The 20,711-nt window shown below is 53.8% G+C and overlaps 1 protein-coding gene across 9 annotated transcripts in view; it reads left to right on the top strand.

The window, feature by feature from the left end:
* Eip74EF (Ecdysone-induced protein E74) overlaps positions 1 to 20,086 on the top strand; it is a 242,998-nt gene extending 222,912 nt beyond the window's left edge. For all 9 annotated transcript variants that reach the window (XM_076372031.1, XM_076372030.1, XM_076372035.1 and 6 more), the window contains one exon: positions 14,493 to 20,086. In XM_076372031.1, the coding sequence (XP_076228146.1) occupies positions 14,493 to 15,043 (551 nt within the window). In that variant the 3' untranslated portion in view covers positions 15,044 to 20,086. The remainder of the gene's footprint in view (positions 1 to 14,492) is intronic.
* Positions 20,087 to 20,711: the final 625 nt, after the last annotated feature.

A 20,711-nucleotide genomic window follows, 5' to 3' on the forward strand; every position in this document is an offset into this window, starting at 1 on the left:
GCCGCGCGAATCCACGCACACAGGCTCCCGTCTAAATATAATACGAGCGGGCCGGAGAGAGAACGTAATCTCTCTTTCTCCTCTTCCCTTCGTCCGCCGCTGCCGCTCCTCCTCCCCGTTCGCGCGCGGCGCGGCGCGGCGCGGCTCGAGTGCACGCAGCCGCATCGTCTCGGTGCATACTGCACGCTCGCGCGTCGCTGCAGTCAGCCTAGACCTAGACCCAGTGAGCTAGCCTAGACCCGCGGATATATATGGTCTGGTGGGGAGGAACAGGAAGATGAGGGAATGGGGAGGAGTAGAGGCTGGTGGGGGAGGGAGAGCTGTCTCTAGTACTATCGGAGAAAGTGAACGGGCATCGAGCAGAACGACCGGGTGGTTTCGCGCGCACGAAACTTTTCGTGTCACGCGATCCTCCGCCGTCCTCTTTCTCTGCTTCCCCTTCCTCCTCCTCCTCCTCCTCCTCCTCCTCCTCCCGTTCTTTTCCTTCTTTCCCTCGCGAGCCCGCCCGAAGCCGGAGAGTTTTAGACGGTGGTGCGTCGTGACACAACGGTTTTCTGCCGCGATAACAAGCGACACAACACCACCGGCCGAGTTCAAAGACCACCGATTCGAGGCGCTCGCGTTCCGAGGAACGCCTCGATCGCTCGATTCCATCGGCGACTCGGTTCCGTTCGAGCTTCTCGGATGGCCGGATCTTTCTTCGGGCTGTCCGTGGAATGTCCGTATCGGGACTTTCAACCTTATAGGCTTGCGACTCGATGCACGTTGGACTTTGCTAACGTTTGGTAGATTTTCGTGTTGGTTTTCACCGGTAGAATGATGGATCGTCATTGTCTGCCTTTGGATGTGTTTTCTTCATAATTGAGAGGGGAGATAGCTTGAAATGGATCGTTTCGACTGCTGGTAGTTCTGTTAGCGAAGTTCACGCCGACTAACGGCGAATAATTTTTCATCGATGACTGGTCACGTTGAAGATCGAAAAATCCCTATTCCCGCACAGCAGGCCGCGTAATCTTGTAATTCCCTCTTCCGTAAACGGGATCGAATATTCCCTCGCGGCGAAAAGAGAGAGGCAGAGTAAAAACCGCTCGATCCTCTTCGACAAGTGTGCTAAATTCGTCGTATCGTTATTATATCGCAATTGCGTAACGCCGGCATTATGTAACAATGACGCGTTACGTAACGGGGGTAATAATACGGCCGGTATCGTTTTAAAAACGAAAACCGGACGAGGACACATAATTCTTCGCTCGATTCAGCAGCAATGCGACTCCCATGCAGCGGCCCGTTTTCGAGCCTTCGCCCCGTCGTCGTCGCCGATTTTCTCTCTTAATCGTTTCCACGCAACATCGAAACCGGAAACGCAACCTGTCCAGGGTATCCATCGAAATCTAGACCGAAAGTGTGTCCAATTTTGCTCGACTTACACCTTCTAACTAATTTCTAGATTCGCATCTTCTTCCAATTGATAAGTAGGTTTCGTTTAACGCGACGATGCTCGAAATATTGAGATGATACGTCGAAACGTCTGCGCGTTCGTCATTTCGCGACCCTAACGCGACGTTTCCTCCTGCGAATTCCACCGAAAATCAAGCGCAAAGTACAAACACTCGTGATCAAAGCGAAATATCCCGCGACACATCATTCTTCCGCTTTTCCCCGGTCACTTCCGCGATTCGAGGAACCACGATAACGCGTGTTCTATCGTCGCGACGCGATTTCCGGGCGGAGGATCGCCGCTGCTTCCGGCGGATGCTGTCGTCTGCCCTTGTTTACCTCGTTCCCCCGTTCCGCATTGAACGCGCGCGACGTTTTCTCCTTTTCCGTTCGGTTACGTAACATCGCGAAACATCGCCGAGCGAGGAAAACAGTCCGCCGCGTGGAGGGAAAACGGGTGAACCGGGCGGCGGAACGAGCGCGCCCCGCCGCGAACTTATTTACACTCTCCCGCTGCAATCGTTATCTTATTATTGTAATTATTATACCAGCCGATAAGACACTCCCTCCACCGCGAGATATATTCGTGTCAATGCCGCTGACCCAAATCATCCGGCCCGATCGCCGCCGCTTTATCGGACGAGGACGGGGCGAAACGGTTTTTGGCAGTCGCCGGCCGCTACGCGCGGGTTATCTGACGGGGCCGATAACGGCCGTAACGACCGCTCGCGCGACTTTCGATCCCGAATCTCGAGAGTGCACCGCCGCGAACACACTCTCGCGGAATCTTATCTGATAACTCCTTGCGTAATACATCGCGGCGAGGAGCCATCTTCTCCGTTCCCGGCGCGTTTCGTAACCGTTCCGCTTCTCGCTCCGAGAGAGGCGCGATGTATCGTCGACGAACGAGAGACGCGAGGAAATAACGCGGTCCATTTCATTAGGAATCAAAAAACGAAACGCTTTACGATCAACTAGAACGCATCGACACGTGAAACATGGAAATCAGCACCGTTTCTCGATCATGCGAATCCTCTTCGAGTCTCAACAACATCTTCCACGCTTCATCGGGAGATCTTAAAGGTCTCTAACAAAAATCTCTCGAGCTCAAGGGTTAATTTAATCGAGCCCTCGAATTCCCTGTTCCCCCGGCAGTCGATTCGTTCGATCGAACGCCATAAACGAGAGACGCGGCGAGAGGCGACTCACCTTCTCCGTGAACATGGCAGCGCGTCCCGCGCGCCTCGGCAAAAGAAGGAGCCCCGTTCGGGAAAGAATCGCTCGCGCTCTCTTCGCGCGAGATATATGCGCCGGCCGAAAATAAATCGGCCGCGCTCGGCTTCCCGAGTCGGTTGGCTCAATTAAGAGCCACGGAATCAAAGGATCGAAGTTCCAGGCTGCGCGGCTGGCTCCGGGCCGCTAGGCTCTGCCTCGAGGAGGCTGCGTTGCCTACGCGCGGCAGCCCTGTCTCCCGGCCAGAATTTATACAGACCGTCAGTTTCGCTGGTATTAACCTCTCTCTCTCTCTCTTTCTCTCTGTCTGTTTCTCTGGCCGGCCTCTAAATTCGGTATCAACCGACCATTAAACATCCCCCGAGAGAGTGGGTAGCGAGTTGCGCCACGAAACGCCGGCTCTCTCTGTTCAGCTCGCAACTGCCACCCTCCCTTTATCCCTCTCTCTCGCTTTCCTTCTCCAGCGATCTCGTTCTTCGTTGGCTGCGCCCTTTCTCTCTTTCTCTCTTCCCTCTGTCGCCTCTCTCCACATCTGTCTCTCTCTCTCTCTCTCTCTCTCTCTCTCTCTCTCTCTCTCCCTTTCTCTCTGTTCGCGTCTGTGCGCCTTTCCTCGTCCTGCAGCAAGAAGTTGCGCCCACCGAGAGTGCGCGCGCGATGGTCACTGACCTCGCACACGTCGTGTCCGCGACGACGGAAGAGGAGTCACGCATTCTTCCCATTCGCCCGTCGTCGTCTTGACCTCTGTCCGCCTGGCGAACGAAAAGAATGCGTGCGACGTAGGCAGCGCACGCGTTGGATTGGTCCGGGAATACGCGGACTCCTCTTCCCCTCTCTTTTCCTGCCTTTTTCTCCTACCCCCGCGGCGTTCCGGTTCACTGGGTGTCCCGAAAGTACCGCCCCCGGGCCCCGAGCCATTCTTCCGGGGAACCGGGTCGGGCCTAGGACCCAATTTCGCCGTGACCGCTCGGGGAACTCGGTCGAAGGATGCTCGGCTCGGTTCGCCTTCGCGACTTTTCGCCATTGTTGCTTAACCCTTCGGTTAAGCTGGAAATATAGGAGCTATACCGCAGAGTTTCACGCGGTTTTCACGTCATACACGCAAGAAACGTAGATAGAATCTTCCACCGGGCAACTACGTTAGATCAGACTGCAATACGCACGACTATCGACGTAAAACGAAATTACAATGGCGTACCCTTCGAGAAGATGCACACGAAATCCATAATGGCGTACGGTAGCTAAAAGGTTAATTGCCCGACTAGCTTTGAGTCGGGATACATCGCTCAGAATTCTTCGCTCGTGTCAGTTGCGATGAATGGAGGTAGGAAGAGGTTGACTGAGGTCGGACTCCCGGTAGTAACAAGAATTCCACGTCTCCGATCACTGAGAAACCGGAGCTCGAGAGAGCTTCGAACTTCGGCGAGACAGTCTAAAACCAGAAGGAGCCGGTGAACCGTCCGAAGTTCGCGGGCAGAAACGCCGCGACGGAACCACACGCGGCGATTTTTCGTTCCCCCGCGACGCTCGGCGACGACGGAGGGTTAACGACTAGCAGTAGGCAGCGGGAGAGAGCGGGCGGCGCGCTAGACCAGTCTGGAGATGCAAACGACGCGGCTGCACGCAGCGCGCATTCGTAATGCACTCCAGCCTAGATCAGCGGTTTTCGAATCTTTCCGACTGTTTGACCCAGTAGCGTGCCCCCTGTCTGCGAACGTAGGCCGCGTAGTTGTCCGAGAGGTCATCCGAATCTCTTGGATCATCGGTGATTCAAAGGACAGCTTTCCGTCGACGCGTTCCTCGAATCAGCCGCTGTATTCGTTCGAAGCGTTCGACGGAGGATTCGGAAGTTCGAGCACTGCGAGGACGAATGTTGTCGCATCGCCACGAAGTTTTCGCGTCTATCGATGAACGATTTCGTTCGCGATCGAGGCGAGACGCGGCGATTGTCGCCTGCCGCAACGGCGTTACCCAGAAGCGGAATAATGGTTCGCCAGGGGAACGTATAGTCGCGCCGCGCCGGTCGTCAGCCGTTGCAGCAGCGTCGGGACTTCCGGATACCAGCGAGGCCGGCTACAAAGAGCTCCTCAGCCCACCGCGATACGTGCGCCAGCAGGAAACCAGTAATAAGAATCCCATCGAACGATCGACGAACTCTCTCGCCGCCGTGGAGAGCGTATCCACCGCGGACGCGATGCACGCTCGCGATACTCGCGGGGATCGGCGAAAGAAACATCCTACGGGAACCGGGTTCTTCTGCGGGAACGTCGCCCGGATCGCCGGGCTCTCCGAACATTCTTGATCGTTCGACGAATTCTGCCGCGCGATGCCATCGCGGGAATAAAGCTACAACTTAACAAACGCACCGGCACCTCGCGTACGTCTATTCCTACCGTAACCGGTCGAATAACTGGTCGCGGCGTAATGGCGGACGATGAATTTTCCCCGAGGGGAACAGAAGCGAAGGGACAGACGCGCGGAGACGTACCACCGCGTCTTTTCCCGCGAAACGAAATGAAGCGGGACAAAGAATTCGATACGGAATGCAGATAACGAGACATGCGTATATCGCGCACAACAGGTGTCTCAATTAACACGTCCCGCGGTTCCCGAGCGGCACACGTCGCGCGCGTTTCGCCGAACGTTTCCTCCGCGGGTACGAACGAGAACGGACGCGACGCGGAGGGAGAGGAGGATCGGAGGATCGCGGTTGCCCGTACGTTTGACGCGCGTTTTATAGGCAGCCGAGGTGGACGCGTAGAAAAACCATTCGAGAGAGCCCCGGAACGTAAATCTCGTTCTTTTCGTTAGGTCCGAGTGTGTCCGGCCCCCTCCCGCCCCTCACGCCTCGTTCACGCAGCTTCGAGGAACACAGAAAACGGCCGAGAAATAATGCGTTCCGCCCACGGTGTCTATTGCAATCCGCGGGAACATTTTTCGACGCGTTCCCTCTCCTCTCCCTCTCTCTCTCTCTCTCTTTCTCTCTGTTTCTCTTCTCCCGCCTCTCCGCCGTTCCGTGGCCGGATCAAAGAGCAAACTTTTACCTCGGCGTCCTTCGGCCGAGTCCCGAACCGGCGGCCAAGAAGCTTTCGGAACGCGAGCGACGCTGCTAGACGACCGGTGCGCTCCGTTTCGTTCTAAATACTCGGCAGAGGCGTCGATGCGCGCTCGTCGCTCGTTCCGTCGACGGAGCCGATTAAGGTTACCCCAAGATGAATACGGAAATGAGTGTAACCGTTGACCTGGTCAGTCGAGACTGAGAGAGATGAACGAACGATGAGGAAAGCGATGATTTTTAGCTTTGACTCGGGGGTTGTTTAAGCGGTGGTGGGTTCAATGGCGAAATCGAACTTCCGTGTTTGGAATATGGAAACGCAAGTAAATTGTTTCGTTTCTCGAGAGATCTGCGTTAAGCTTCCTCTTTCAATATTATTCAAGCGATCGATACATAGTCTAGCTTCATTCGCCGACGGTTTTCCGTAGTTCGACGAACCGCGGTCCGCGAAGGGTTAAAAAGCGACGCGATTACATGATTCATAGGAACAGCTCCCGAAACGTCTCGAAATAACCAACGAAACCGGCGAACGAAACTGCAACCGCTGTACCCGACATCGGCGCGAGTTCGAAGCTGGAAAACCAAGGCCATCCCGCGCCGCGAAGAGTTAAAGACGATCCCCTCGGTCCCAGCTCCCGTTCCTCCGACGCGACCTCCCGATCCCTTTCCGGGTGTCACTGGAAGGCGCGCCGGGGCAGCGTGGGGGCAGGAAAGGGGAAGAAACGTTCATAGACGGTGGTACACACGTGCGGCTGCGAAGCGGCTCGCAATTTGAACGGGTTTCGGGGTTAAAGATAGTATCCCGAGGCAGTAGGGTAACATAATAGGCCGGGATGGGGCTCTGGGTCTAACGAGAGAAAGAGAAAAAGGGACCGTCCGACCGACCGACCGACCCAACGAACGAAAGAACGAACGAACGAACGAACGAGCGAGCGCGTCGACGGCGACGACGACTCGACGTCGAGACACGCGGCAGCAGGGAGGAGATACAGAAGGAACGCGGGAAGAGACGGAGAGAGAAACGGGAGAGAGGAGGCCAACGGAGGCGAGCGAGACGGAGAGAGATTAGACGTGCATGTGCGCGCGTGTGCGTCCGTGTGCCGGCGGGCCTGTGTGCAGCACGGTGCATCGGACTAGCCAGTCGCGAATGGAGGTGGAGAAGAGAGAAGGAGGAGAAGGATAGAGTAGTTAAGTTAGTCTGTCGGTCAGTGACTGCCTGACTTTCCCGGCGCAGCTGAAGGTCAACTCTCCCCTTCTCTCGACCTCATCCTCATCGTCCCTCCCGCCGCCGGTCGCCTCTTCCTCCTGCCGGCGCTGCCCACTCCGCCACCCGCTGAACAGCCGCCTCTCTGCCCGCGCTACCAACCACCATCGTCGTCGTCGGCGTCGTCGTCGTAGTCGTCGTCGTCGTCGTCGTCGTCGTCGCCGCCGCGGTCGCAACGCCGTGTTTCAAACCGAATCCTCTCCTCCGGTCTCCGTCCGACCGCCGGTTTTTCGCCTCCGTCCCTCTCCGTTCCTCCCTCTCGGCGTGTTCTCGCTCGCCCCCTCCTTCTCCCGTACCGCTATACACCGACTCTAAAACCTATATCGGCCGGGTACGTGTTGCTCGCGTACGTGCACACGGCCACCGGCACCACGACAGACACCGGTACCCACGACCGCTTTGTTTATGCCGTACGAACACTTTCGGTGCCTTTTCTCTTCGCACTGTGTCACTCCATCCTTCTTCCGCTGCGCCTCTCTGCTGGTTCCATGCCGACCACCTCCTCTTTCTTTCTTTCTTTCTTTCTTTCTTTCTTTCTTTCTTTCTTCGTCTTCTTCTTCTTCGTCTTCTTATGCTGCCGCCGCTGCTGCTGCTGCTGGTTCTCTGCTTCCTCCTTCGCTTCTCCGCCCCTGGACGGGTTGAGGGTCATTCGTGCACTTAGGTGCACGCGGAATTCCGCCTCGAAGTCCTGGTACGTGAGAACTCGTCTCGGGGTACGTTTACAGCGCAGCTATGGGCGACCCAAATAAAGAGGATCGGCGGTTAATGGGATTATCGGCGACTGCGATGTCGAAAATCGGATTAACCCTTTACAGGTGACTCTCGGTACTCGACTCGGTATAGTCGAGTTACGGAGTTCCATGTTTAAACTCTGCGCCGTGCAGCGCGTCAGGTATCGGGATCGTTCGAATAGTTTCAGCGAACATCGTCTCTCGTTGCTAGCGAAAAACGTTCGACCGCGAAGGATCGACGATTCTCTTTCGCAACGATTCCTCGGCTAGAACCATTAGCCCACATTTAGACCGTGTTCTCTACGCGCGAATAGCTCGACGCGTCTCGACGAGTTCTCGCTTCGATGTTCCCGGGAACTTCGAGTGGCGACCGTTAGCTAACGCACGGGCTTGTTGGGAAACCTTCTCCGATCGTCAAGGATCGAGCGATTCCGATCGGCGTTATCGATCGTCGCCGTTTACTCTCCGCCGAATTTTTCTCGCGGCGCGACGTCGCGGCTTCGATCGAATTCGCGGACAATATCGCGGCTGCCGATAGCCGGTATCTCCCCGGGCGCGGAATAACGGTGCGTTTATTGGTACAGTAACTGGTCCCAAGGAAATCGCGCGGCGCGATAACTCTCGTGTATCTGAAGCTCCAATTGGACGGGCATACGAGTCGGCGATAATGGCACTCGGTTTACAGGCGTCTCGCTGAACGCGACGGGTTCACGGCTATTAACGTCATCCGCGGGCGTATATCTATCGCGTTTTCCTCCTCGGCTCGCTCGTTTTTTTTTTATTTTTCTCCTCACTCCTCTCCCCCTCTCCGTCTCTCTCTCTCTCTCTCTCTCTCTCTCTCTCTCTCTCCCTCTTTCTCTCTTCCCGTTGCCTTCGCGTATCAGCACTTACGTATCGCCGCGAGTATTTTCGCTACCGCGGAACAGATAAAATTAGCGCGATCGCCGCTGTCACTTTGACTTTTTACCATTGATAAACGGAACAACTCGTGCGTCTACCGGGTGTCCCGATCCGCGCGTGACCGATCGCCCCGGAATCGAACGGTCGAAGAGACATTCGAATCTTCCGTCGATATTCCAGCGTTCCTAGTTCACTCTTTCAATTTGGACTCTGATCGATCGGTGGTACGTTGAGATCGTGGCGATAGTCTGATTTTGTGTTTTCAATAGAAATTTAAACGTTTCAACGTTTTAATCGTTCCTGTGCTCGAATATTCCTAAGTATCGATATTTCTACGCTCCGACGATCAAATTTCCTCCAAGATCTAACGTTTCCGAAAGAAACTCGAACGGTGAAACGATATTATTCGCCGGCGTCCGCGGCTACGCATGAATCCGTTCTCCGTGGAAGTTTCTTCCGTCGTCTTCACTTTCAGCGTAGGTCTTTTTATCCCCGTCCGTCCCACCAGCGCCGATTCGTACGTTCCTGGATACCCCCACCGCAGCCGGCGAGATCGTCTCTGTCTCTCTCCCTCTCTCTCTCTCTCCCTCCTGCTATCCCTCCTTTCTCGCTATACTTGTACTTCCGGCCGCGAGGCTAGCGCGAAATTCTCGCAAAATAAACGGGAGGCACGGCGTCGCGGATAACTCTGATCTTCTCCCTCTCTCCCCCTCTTGTTCCCCGGCTCGCCTCTCTTTCTCCGTCCATCCCTCCGTTGCACGTATTTTTAACTATCGACTCGTTACCGACCGGTTCGCCTAAACTTCCTGCCACCGCTGTCAGGAAGAAGAGCTACGTCGTCGACGAAAACATCGAGCCAAGCCCACTTGTTCGCCAGCCGCGAATACGACGAAGAATGTCGCCAGAAGCTGGATTTTCGATCGTAGAGTCTCCCTAAATCCAGCTTTTTCTCCTCGGCCGCCCGTCGATGTTGTTTGCCACCTAAACAACCTTCCCCGAGAAGGAATCCGCAAGAAATCAAGAACCTACGCGCAAAACGACGTAAAAATCCACCGAAAACCTTCTCGAGCGTCGCGATTCTCCAGCGGACGAAATCACAAACTCTCGAATCCGAGAACGACATTCCGATCGACCGATCGTTCGAACCACCGTACCGTCGACCCCGAAACCTTCGACTCTAAACGCGAGCATCGACTCCTAAAATCGTTCCTCCTAAAACCGCGAACAGTTTCCCTAGCGCCGATCGCGGCGTACAACTCGCGTCGCGATCCGATCTCGTAACAGTTCCCTCCTCCGAGCGAGCGCGTGTCCGTTGCGCAAACGTTTCCATCGCGAACAGAAAATCGTCACAGCGGTGTGCTCTCCTGCTCCCCCGTGCGTCGCTCCCCTCGCGCGTCTAGTTCTATGCCTCTATGCAGGAGAGCGGCGGCTCTATGCGTCACGGAACAGTCATGCGTACGCGATGCAACGTCGTCTCTAGCGGTCTCCCTTCGCTGTACGACGTCCGTGGTATAGGTCAGTGAAGTAGTAGCTCCCCCACCACGCGGCTCCTAGACAACGGGTCTACGATTGACTCATCTAGCCAGTCATACGGCGCGTAAACACGATCCGCTCCAGCTGTTTCTCCGCTGAGCTCTTTTACTCCTAGCTTCTCTCTCTTCCTCTTCTTCTTCCCTTCTCTCCTCGCCTCTGTCTCTCTCACTCTCTCACTCTCTCACTCTCTCTTTCTCTCTGTCCCTCTCCTTCTCTCGCACACACGCTTCCCAAGCATCCCGCGAGTTCTACAGCCTATGTACACGGATCCCGAGAACAACGGGGCGTTCTCTTTATTTTTAGAGACACCTCGAGAATTCGGTCCCCCTCTGGCCCCCGCCGCCCCTCCGGCGTCACCCTCGTTCCTCCGACCGTTTCGCATTTTTCCTATTCGTCCCTCTTTCTCTTGTTTTCCTCTCCCCTCGCCGCGTCTCCGGTCTCCCTCGGAAGCAGAAAAGCTTCTCGAGAGGAGGAATCGTTCAACCGCTCCGCGGAACTACGGGGATCGGAGAGAAACGGAGAAACCAGCGGCAACAGAGCAAGAAGGAAAGAGAGAGAGAGAGAGAAAGAGGACAGAGGATGGCGGTTGGAGGAGGAACAGCGGCGAAGGAGGAGGGTAGAACGAGTTCCGATTTTAGCGCAGTCGCGGCGGCCTCCGAACGAGCGGCGCTATTATGCACTAGTAGCTTGATGGCGTCACCCGTGCAACCTTGGCTCGGGTCAGTCCTCTATCATACTGCAGCCAGAGTTCCCCTACCCTTTTGTTTTCCCTCTCCTTCTCCGTTGCTTTTTCCGTTCTCTCTCTCTTGGTCGCTCTCTCGGCTCCCTCTCCGATCGTCGTTCTCCCGCGGCTGCCGCCACCGCCGCCACCGCCGCCACCGCCGCCACCGCCGCCGCTGTGCCCCCTTCATTTGGCTCCGCTTAACCCTCTCCTCGTCTCTTCACCCCGAGCTTCCCGGTCTCTCTGTCTCTCTTTCTCCCGGCTCTCCCGTTTCCTCTCGCGAGACAGCAGCAGCACACGGCACCGGCCACATGACCAATGGCGTACGAATACTTTCTATTTCGAGGCATCCTCCGCGAGAGCCGCTTCTCGGCTCCCTTTAACCGGCCGCGATTGCGCGACAAAATTTCGCGCTGTTCGAATAAGATCGACGCTCGGGGGGAGCCGGTGGTCGGCCGGATCGCTGGAAAAGATTCTTCGAACGCTGGCATAATGAGACGTCGGAATCTGATGTAATAGTTCCAGCAACGGTGACGCGTTGCTCGGTTCTAGGGAAATGCTGCTGACTTTCGCCGCGGATAGATACGACGCAACGTTCGAACCCCGTTGAATTCTCGATGCATTGTTACGCCAGTTTCGAATTCCAAGGAATGCAGTTCGTTATAGCTTTCGCCTCTTGCGAGGGGACCCGCAGTTTCGCAGGTCGCAGCGGAGAGAATCGCTGGCTCTGGCGCACGTAACATTGAGACGTGCCTGTCAACGGCAGGGTCGCACTTAAAATCGCATGAACCGTTCGTTACGCCCATGACCACGGGCAGACGTTACCGGCGTACGTGCGTATGCCGCGCGACCGTCGGGAACTCTGCTCGCGGAGAAAATAAGAGGAGAGCGTAAACGCGAAAGTAAAAAGAACTCGATAGGCGACGCGTTTCCTTGAGAAACGGAATAATCCCCGGTCGGTCGACGGCTAGAACCGCCGAGCAGTTCGGTCGACTGGTATTCTTTCATATAAATTACAGGAGTACATTCATTATCATCCCAATTAGCTCGCATTTTAAAATGCGCATTAACGTAAACGAGTTCGCCTAACGTCTACGCAACTGTAAAACAAGAAATGCGAAACGCGTCGACTTCCTCGCCGGTTCTGGCATTAAAACCGCGTTAAGCGGAGAAACTCCATTAGACTCTAATATCAATTGGACGCGGCGAATCCGGCCGAATCGCGGCGCGGAAATGGCCGGCGATACACGGGTACTCCGCGCGCGTCTCCGAGTCGGCGGAGGATCGATCGCAGCCCGTGATTAAAGAAACATCGTTATCGCGGCGCGTCCGTCCCGAAACATCGATCATCGAAGACAGAAACGGCGAAGCGCCGGCGGCGGTGCCGTGGACAGCTATTAATAGTTCATTGCACGGATGAACACGGTGTGTATAGTTAACGATGCTCTCGACGAAGAGCAGGCCTCTCCTCCGCGGACAGGCGTCTCCCTTTCCGCGGGTGAGACTCGCGTCGGGGGCGGCGAGACGAATTGATCCGGCTTCCGGTTAAACAGCCGGCCGATTATCAGTGGAATAGGACACCGATCGGACGCGCCGCGGCCGACAGTAATCCGGGACGACGGTTGTCAGACATTGGCGCAGTGGAATCGTCCGCGGCGCGATCAGACGCACTCGCCGCGGGGACCTCGGCCGATCGAACAAGTGGGGAACCTCGAAATATTCGATCTCCCGGCGCGGACGAACTGTTTGCTCGTCGCGGGCGCGCGTTTACTTTCAAGATAAGACGTTAATAACACCGGAATAACAGACGGATCGACGTTTTCGGATTTACAGTCTGTCAGTTTCCTTTATCTCCTCGCGAGAACCTACCGAGCGTGTTTGTTAATATTTCAATGTACACTTTAGTCTTTGGTGGACTGCTTCGATTCCCATGAGAAGCTCCGGTGGCTCTCCGATAGTTCCATAGAAGAATTTCGCACTGAAGACCAGACGTAGACATCTGTTTTCCAACGAAACTCTATACATGTTGTATCTAGAAACAAGAAACATTCACGACTGTTTTTCTATGGTCCATTTTCGAAAGGGGAATTTCAAATTTTCATGTTACTGTAACAGGACGATCGAAGGCTACTACAAACAGTCGTTCCTAATCCCCATGGAATTCTCTTTTTCCTCCTTTCCGGTTTCCCTTCGAACGATCTCTAAATAACTCGTCCCAATTATCGTAACATCATTTATCGTCTCGTTAGAACACAGAGTTTCCTTCGAAAAATTTCCTTTCCTCCCGCCACCGTTGAGACGCGACAGACGAATCTCGCGGCCCTAGATCTCGCTGATCGCGAGTGTCCGTCGCAATTAAGCTGTCCCGCGTGTCCGACTCGCGGCTCGTTTCTTTTCCCGATCTAGGCGAGCGACGAGTTCTTAAGAAAGATCGAGTTTCCGGTAAATACGCGTGCACGTCATCGGGTTCGAGGCTGCCGCGCTCGGAACCGCGGATGACGGACAACGCCGCCCGATTCTCCGGCTCTCTCGCGTTCCTCCGCGCGAGCTGGCAGACGTTTCTCGGTTTACAATTATCATCGCCGGTCCCGAGACGTGTGCGTGCTCGGAGGCGAGCCACGGGGAGGAGGAGGAGAGCCAGGGGTTGCGATCCAGATCCAATCAACCGGTAATACTCGAACGTTAAATTAACTCGGATCGCCTAGCAGATTAAAAGGACCTAGTCGCCGCCGCCTGGCGTGCCACTAAATTTCATTCTTCCGGGGATAACGAGTCCGCTCCAGTTTCAATGCCGGCAGAAAAAAAGGCCGTAATCACCGGACTCGCCCCGTAATTAATCGCGCGATGATCTACGTTATCCTTTAACGCGTGGCCCGGCGAAACGGTGGCGCCACCTGGCGCGGATCGCGCGAACGCGGACGCCGGCACCGACGGATTACAATTAACTTTTAAATACCGGACGATTAACGCCGCACGCCCCGCGGCCCGGCGATCATTACGACGCGAAGAAAAAGTACGAGCACCGCCATAACACTTAATCAATGTCCCCGAGCTCTCTATCTCCGTTCTCGCCCTTGGCTTACCTGTACCGCGAGGGAATACGTTTAACCTGTTAACCGTCCGGACGGGACGAGTTATCTCGCGGTAGATCGAGCGACGCCCGTATCCCGACGATTCTATCGTTCCTCACGATTATTCGCTGTTAAAGCCTCTCGATCCGATTACACGTTGATCCCTTGTCCCGCGAGTTCCTTCGGCACGCCGCGGCTGTCTTCTGGCCGGCAGTTTATCATGGAACCAAGCAGTTTCTTGCTCGCGACCAGTCGAAAATTGAATATTCTCCGAGGCGAACGCCGAAGACTCGACTCGATCGTCCACCAACGAACGTAAGATACTTGGACTTGATCCCGAGGAGAGCGAACCCTGAACTTAGAATTTCGGGAGCCGCGATTAGCTCTCCGAAGAAACGCTCGAAATAAGATACGCAGAATTTTGTTCGCATCGGATGATGCAGCACGTTTCGCTTTGCGCATTAAAGAATCTGTTTGCGTCGATAGCTTCGTCGAGGACGCAGGAGGGGAGTGTCCCGGGAGAACTAACGCAAAATCTTTCTGTTGACAGTGTCCGAGAGCTACAGCAGTTACGTGAACTCGATGTACGCGAGCGGCGGTCAGTTCGCGACCCCGTGCACCCCGAGTCCGCCGCGCGGCCACGGGGGCGTGCCGACCAGCGTGATCCAGGCGGCGACCAGCTCGGTCTCGGACGACCTGTACCTGCTGGAGCTCGGCTTCCCGCCCCGGTCCAAGAAGAACAAGCTGAAGAAGCCACGGCAGGGGGACGGGGCCGCCGTCAAGAGGAAATCCCGCGAGGGCTCGACCACCTATCTCTGGGAGTTCCTGCTGAAGCTCCTGCAGGACAGGGAGTACTGTCCGCGGTACATCAAGTGGACGAACCGCGAGCGAGGCGTCTTCAAGCTGGTCGACAGCAAAGCGGTCTCGCGGCTCTGGGGCCTGCACAAGAACAAACCGGACATGAACTACGAGACGATGGGCCGCGCGTTGCGCTACTATTACCAGCGCGGCATCCTGGCGAAGGTCGACGGACAGAGGCTGGTCTATCAGTTCGTGGACGTGCCGAAGGACATCATCGAGATCGACTGCACCGGCGCGTGAGACAGGGCCCGCCACGCCCACGGGGAGCACCGCGATCGAGTACCAGCAGCAGTAGCAGCAGCAGCAACAGCGGCGGCGGCGGCGACAGCAGCGGCAGTCCGTGATAAAGCTCGCGCGGGAGTACGCACGGCGATCGTTCGCAAGATCATCGTCAAGACACCGACGCCGAGCGGCTCTTCCTGCCACGATGCGCCGACATGGCACACCCCTCAGACGATCTAATCAGTCGTGTCACACACACCGATGCCCTCTCTCTGACTTCGTTTGTTCCTTGTGTCGCGCGCGCGCGCGCGGGCAGGGTGTTCGGGGATCCCGGCGCGACCGGGTTGCCGTGGAATCTGTCGTAGCTCGATCGTGCTCGATCGATCGTCCGATTCGGTAGATACTCGTCTTTCTTACGGCGCTAATTCGCTGCTCTTTAATACGGTCGCCGGTCTGAAAACTGTACGCGCGGAAAATCTTCGAACGACGCGCGGACGAATCGGTTAGGGTCGCGTAGAATTTTTCGGTAGGAGACTTTCGTCCGAAGATTGTAGATTTTTCAAGTTTACACGGTACGCGAGGATTTGGTAATTTATTATTATCGCTCCGACTGTCTAGGAGCGTCGAGCGACAACGACACCGTTGTTACAACGTTTCTATTATATTTCCAGCCCGCGCCGCGATCTCGAGAACACCCTGCGCGTATACGTGCACGCGTACGTGTGCCTACCTACGCGTACACGCGCGCGCGTGTGTATCTGTGTATGCATGTGTATGTGAAACCGATGTAGAGATGTGTTGTACATTAGCGAGCGGAAAAGAGCGTCGTCGCGAGAGGATGGAAGGATTGTACTCCGCGTTGGTCAACGCTGGAACCACCGGCCGGTCGGGCCGAGTTTTTCGAACTTTTGTACAGAAACCATAAGAGTATATTTATTGAGATTTGGCTAACGTTTTCGTTCGGACAGCGCCGAGTCGATTTTCTCCAGTGATCCCTCGGGGAAACATTGAACCCTGTGTTTTTTTTTTTTCAACGATCGCGAGGGAACGGATGAGAAACGGGTGATCTCCGGTAGATATCCGGTGGATCCAGCGTTGAACGGGTCGCGAGCGAACCGGCAGCCGCGTCGTCCGCGCTGCCGTGCGAGAGAATTTCGTCCTCCTTCCTCGGTCTTTCTTCTTCTTTTCTTTTCTTCTTTTGTTACCCTTTCCGGCGGTCGACACGTCGATGGTAAATCGTACTAAGCTTTACAATCGCTGCGCGACGCGCAACCGATGTTATCACGCGCGCGAGCGCGCGCGCGCGCCGCGTTGAGCCTCTTTCAAATTTGTACAAAATTTAGTCGGTAGAACGGAGAGAACCGCCGCGCGACGGGAGGAAACGATGCGCCACGGCACAAAAAGAAAACGATAAAGGAGAGTAGCGTGTTGTTAAACGTATTTTAACTCGAGAGAAAGGGAGAGAGCGAATGAGAGACGGAGAGATGGAGGGAGGGAGAGAGAGAGAGAGAGCGAGGGATATAGGAAAAGAGAGAGAGAGAGAAAGATGGAATATCTAGTACGGACAAATTTACTTAAACGTATAGTCGGGAACGCGTAGGGGCGGACAATTGTACATTCGAGAGCGCGATAAATTATTTATTGTATATTAGACGGTTATATATGTTACCTAGAGACGAGCAAAAAACTATTAAAACTGGGGAAATTTTTGTTACGGAACGCGTCGTCGAGCGGGAAAACACGAGAGAAGAAACGAGAGACACGCTCCTCGTGCACGTGTCCACCGTACACGTGTAACTCGAGCACTCATACACTCATACACACACGTACACAGACACACATATATACATGTACACACAATTACCGTCACGTTTACACGGACAGACGCGGAAAGTTTTTTTCGAACGGTGCCGAGGGAACTAGGAGATTTAACGAAAAGGGAAAACGAAAAAAAAGGAAAAGTAAATAAATAAACGTGGAAACAAACACGAAACGAAATGAGGGCTGTGAACAGATTCGGAAACGAAGAACAAGGATCAGGTGGCGAACGACAAACGACGCGAGTAACGAGTTTCACGGAGCGAGCTCAGGGAGGGGTTTTACACGCGCAGAAAGGACATTCGACACACACACACAGACACGCAGATACACACGTACATATACGTACACGGCCACACGGACACCGATAACACGCTCACCCATTCAGTGACACGTACACACTATATTTTTTTAAATATAAGCGAAAAAAAGGGCGACTCTTCTATTCGAGCTGAGGGTTCAACAACGTAAGGTGCTGGCTATACACACGAGGTCCAAGAATGTTATTTAGCAAGCTAGTGTTACTAATTCATAAAAAAAAGATTATTGAAACAGACATTATATATCTCTGTATATATAAAAGTACACCTTTAGTATATATATATTATTGAATATTATATATATATATATTATATGAATATATATTGTATGTTATGTAGTAAATGGAGCGAGTTAATGTGTCTCTATGAGATTTTCTATTTCCGTCACGTCGGAAACGCGAGGATGTTGCGGCGTCACGACGTCCCTGATCGCCGAGATTCGATCGTGTCCCGATCTTTCCTTGTTTCCTCTGTTTCTGATTTTATACCTCGACGCTCGGGGCCAGAAACGAAATTCTCTTTTGGCCCGAGCGTCCGCTAACGCGCACAGTTATTAAGCTCGTATACCAAGGACCAGGGACGTCGTTATTCAACCCTTCGCCCATTCGTACCCCGATAGGGAAACTAAAAGAGAACATTTATATTCCTCGCAGTCGTCTCTGAGGTCTAGCGAGGCGCCGCGAAACGAACTTTTCACGCAGAACCTAATCGTCTTCGGAATTGCCAGCAATCTATGTCTCGGACCGTGTCAAAGTTTCCGTCAATCGTTCGTTCCGTCATTTGGAACGAGTTCACGCGACAACCGAATGATCGCAGGACCTCGTTGCACCTCGCCGACGACTGTAGTACCGAATCGTCCACGAAAACGTCGTTGTAGCTAGGCTTCGACTCGAAGTTTCTCGATACTGCGAAAATTCGAATCGCTTCGAGTACACCGCTCGGTTCCGGAATCATTTCCGCGCCGTTCTAGTTGATCATTACCGTCTGACTCTGTATCCGGAAGCTCTTCGAAACACTCGAAACCTATGAACCTTCGAATGTCCTCGAGACTCTAAAGGTTTCGACTCTTTCCAAGACTTCCAACCAGTTAGCCGTGCACGAGTACATTCGTCGCGCGTAAAGAACAGTTGTCCCGCGATGCGCACTCGTAAATCTCAAGAATGTTCACATTTTAAAACCCGAAGAAAGTATATATAAAGTTATTATGGAACAACTGTGTACACACACGGTACACGACTCAGGTGTACACTTTCGAAAGAGAGCAACGCTGCTAACTGGTAGAGGTTCGCGGGGCCGAGTCACGCGCGAAGCGATTCGAACGAATTAGTTTAGCGACTGGAAATGCTCATCGCCAGGTACGAATGGGACGAATCGGACCTGTCCACGGGTGGAGACCGTATCCGCGCGACGGTTTCTGACACGGCGCGAGGAACACCCCCGGGACGGGTCCGGCCGAGCATGGCGAGCGTATAATGCGACCGGACCACGGGACATCCCGACCAGAGAGAGAGAGAGAGAGAGAGAGAGAGAGAGAGAGGGAGATTCAGCGGCGAAGAGAGCGCATCCTCTTTTCTAATTTTCTGTTCGTTCCGTTCCCTTTCTTCTCTTTCTCGGCCCCCTCGCCGCACAGTTGAGCTGTACGAGAGGCAGAGAGCAACAGGACGGACGGCTTATCGAGAGCAATACACTTTATCCGATGCGCAACGCGTGAAACTGCCAAATATTAATCCTTCTAGGACGAGCGTCGTGTCGTCCCGAAGGTTGCTAACGGATAATCGAATTATTCGGACAAGAGATCGGCGCATTTTTCTCCGGTATTCAAGAGTTCGGCGTACAATTTAGCTTTGTTTCGAGTTCCCGATGTTCCCGGGAATCCCCGGCCCGCGGAGGGTTCAACGATCCGAACGGTTGGAAGATTCTCGCGGGCGAAAAGGAAGGATCGCGGATGCGCGGCGGCTGTCGGGACGTCTGGTCGCATTATCCGAGCTAGGCTCGAGAGCGAGAGAAACACTGTGAGAGAGAGAATGAGAGAGAGAACGAGAGGAAGAAAGTATGAGAGAGAGACAGAGAGAGAGAGAGAGAGAGAAAGAGCGAGTGGGGCGTTCGAACACGATAAGTTAGAGTGAAATTTAATTTATTGACGCCCCACCGCGACCCCCCAACCCCCTCACGCGAACACACATACACACACACACACACAGACACAGACACACACACCTTTTCCACTCCGGAGAAAACCTGCCCCCCGACCCCGAACATCGCCCAGAGGACGTGACGTGCGAGTGCAAGCGTATCCTATAGTCGATAAGTTTTTGTACATACAAAGATTCGTTGATGAATATACTTAGGGAGAGCATTACGCTGGTTAAACCGTTCGCGAAACTGTGGGAGTAAAGCAAAAGAGAAACTTGGAGAGAAAGAATGGATGGGAGAGCGAGAGGAAGAGCGAACGATCGGAGAGAATGAGATGCGACGAGAGTGAAAGCGAGAGAGAACGAGCACGAAAGGGATACAGAGAGAGAGAGAGTAAAAGAGTGAAAGAGTGAGAAAGAGAGAAAAAAAGAGAGAGAGAGAGAGAGAGAGAGCCTAGTGATATAGATTTGTCGGAGGAAGACGAACGACGGGTTCGCTCCTCCGGGAACACGGTTCTTTGACGATCACCTCCAAACATTTTGCGTAGAATGATGAAAAGAGGAGCCACAGCGAAGGTAATGATATAATAGTTGAACGACAAACAAGAGGAAGACGAATATCGAGTACGTGAAAGTGGATGATGGAAGGAACAGAGCGAAAGGGAATAATAATGAGAAAAAAAAGAAATAATAAACGATCAAGTGCTGCCAATAATGCCTGTAAACGGTCCCGTTGCATTTTCCGCCCCCTTGAAGAGAGAGAGAGTGAGAGTGAGAGTGAGAGAAAGAAAGAGAGAGAGAGAGAAAGAGAGAGATAGAGAGAGTGAGTGAGAGAGAGAGAAACGTAGGACGCATATTATCATATTAACGGAACGAGAGATTTCGATTATAATAGAGGATCGATTTATACGCGTGTCGTTGTTGAAATGTCCGGAGAAATGCGTCGGGACGCCGGAACACACCGATGATACAAAGCGAATTGCCTTCTCGTAATTAACAAATGACGTGTTGCCTTCTAACAAAGAAAAAAAAACATATTAAAAAAAAAAAGATGAAGTTCTAGCAATTTGTATCGTAAAGAAAAGTAAAAAAAAAAGAACACACACACACAAACACACATATGATAAATACCATCGACTTTGTCCAGAGTACTTAAGGTAACCTCACGTAGCCTCCATCCCTATCCGAGCCCCAACCCACCCACCCCCGAAACCCTCCCGAACGACCCTTAGATCCCGCGTGTCCCGCTCCCAAATTTTTGTAATTTTTTGTCAAGGGTAACGAAGTGATACAAGCGAGATATTAAATGTATAACGAGCGAGAGAGAGAGAGAGAGAGAGCGAGCGAGAGAGCGAGAGTGATAGAGAGAAAGAGAGAAAATGTGGAAAAGCCAAAAAAAAAGAAGTGAAACGGAGA

The sequence above is a fragment of the Nomia melanderi genome, chromosome 11 (genome assembly GCF_051020985.1).
Source record: "Nomia melanderi isolate GNS246 chromosome 11, iyNomMela1, whole genome shotgun sequence".
NCBI lineage: Eukaryota > Metazoa > Arthropoda > Insecta > Hymenoptera > Halictidae > Nomia > Nomia melanderi.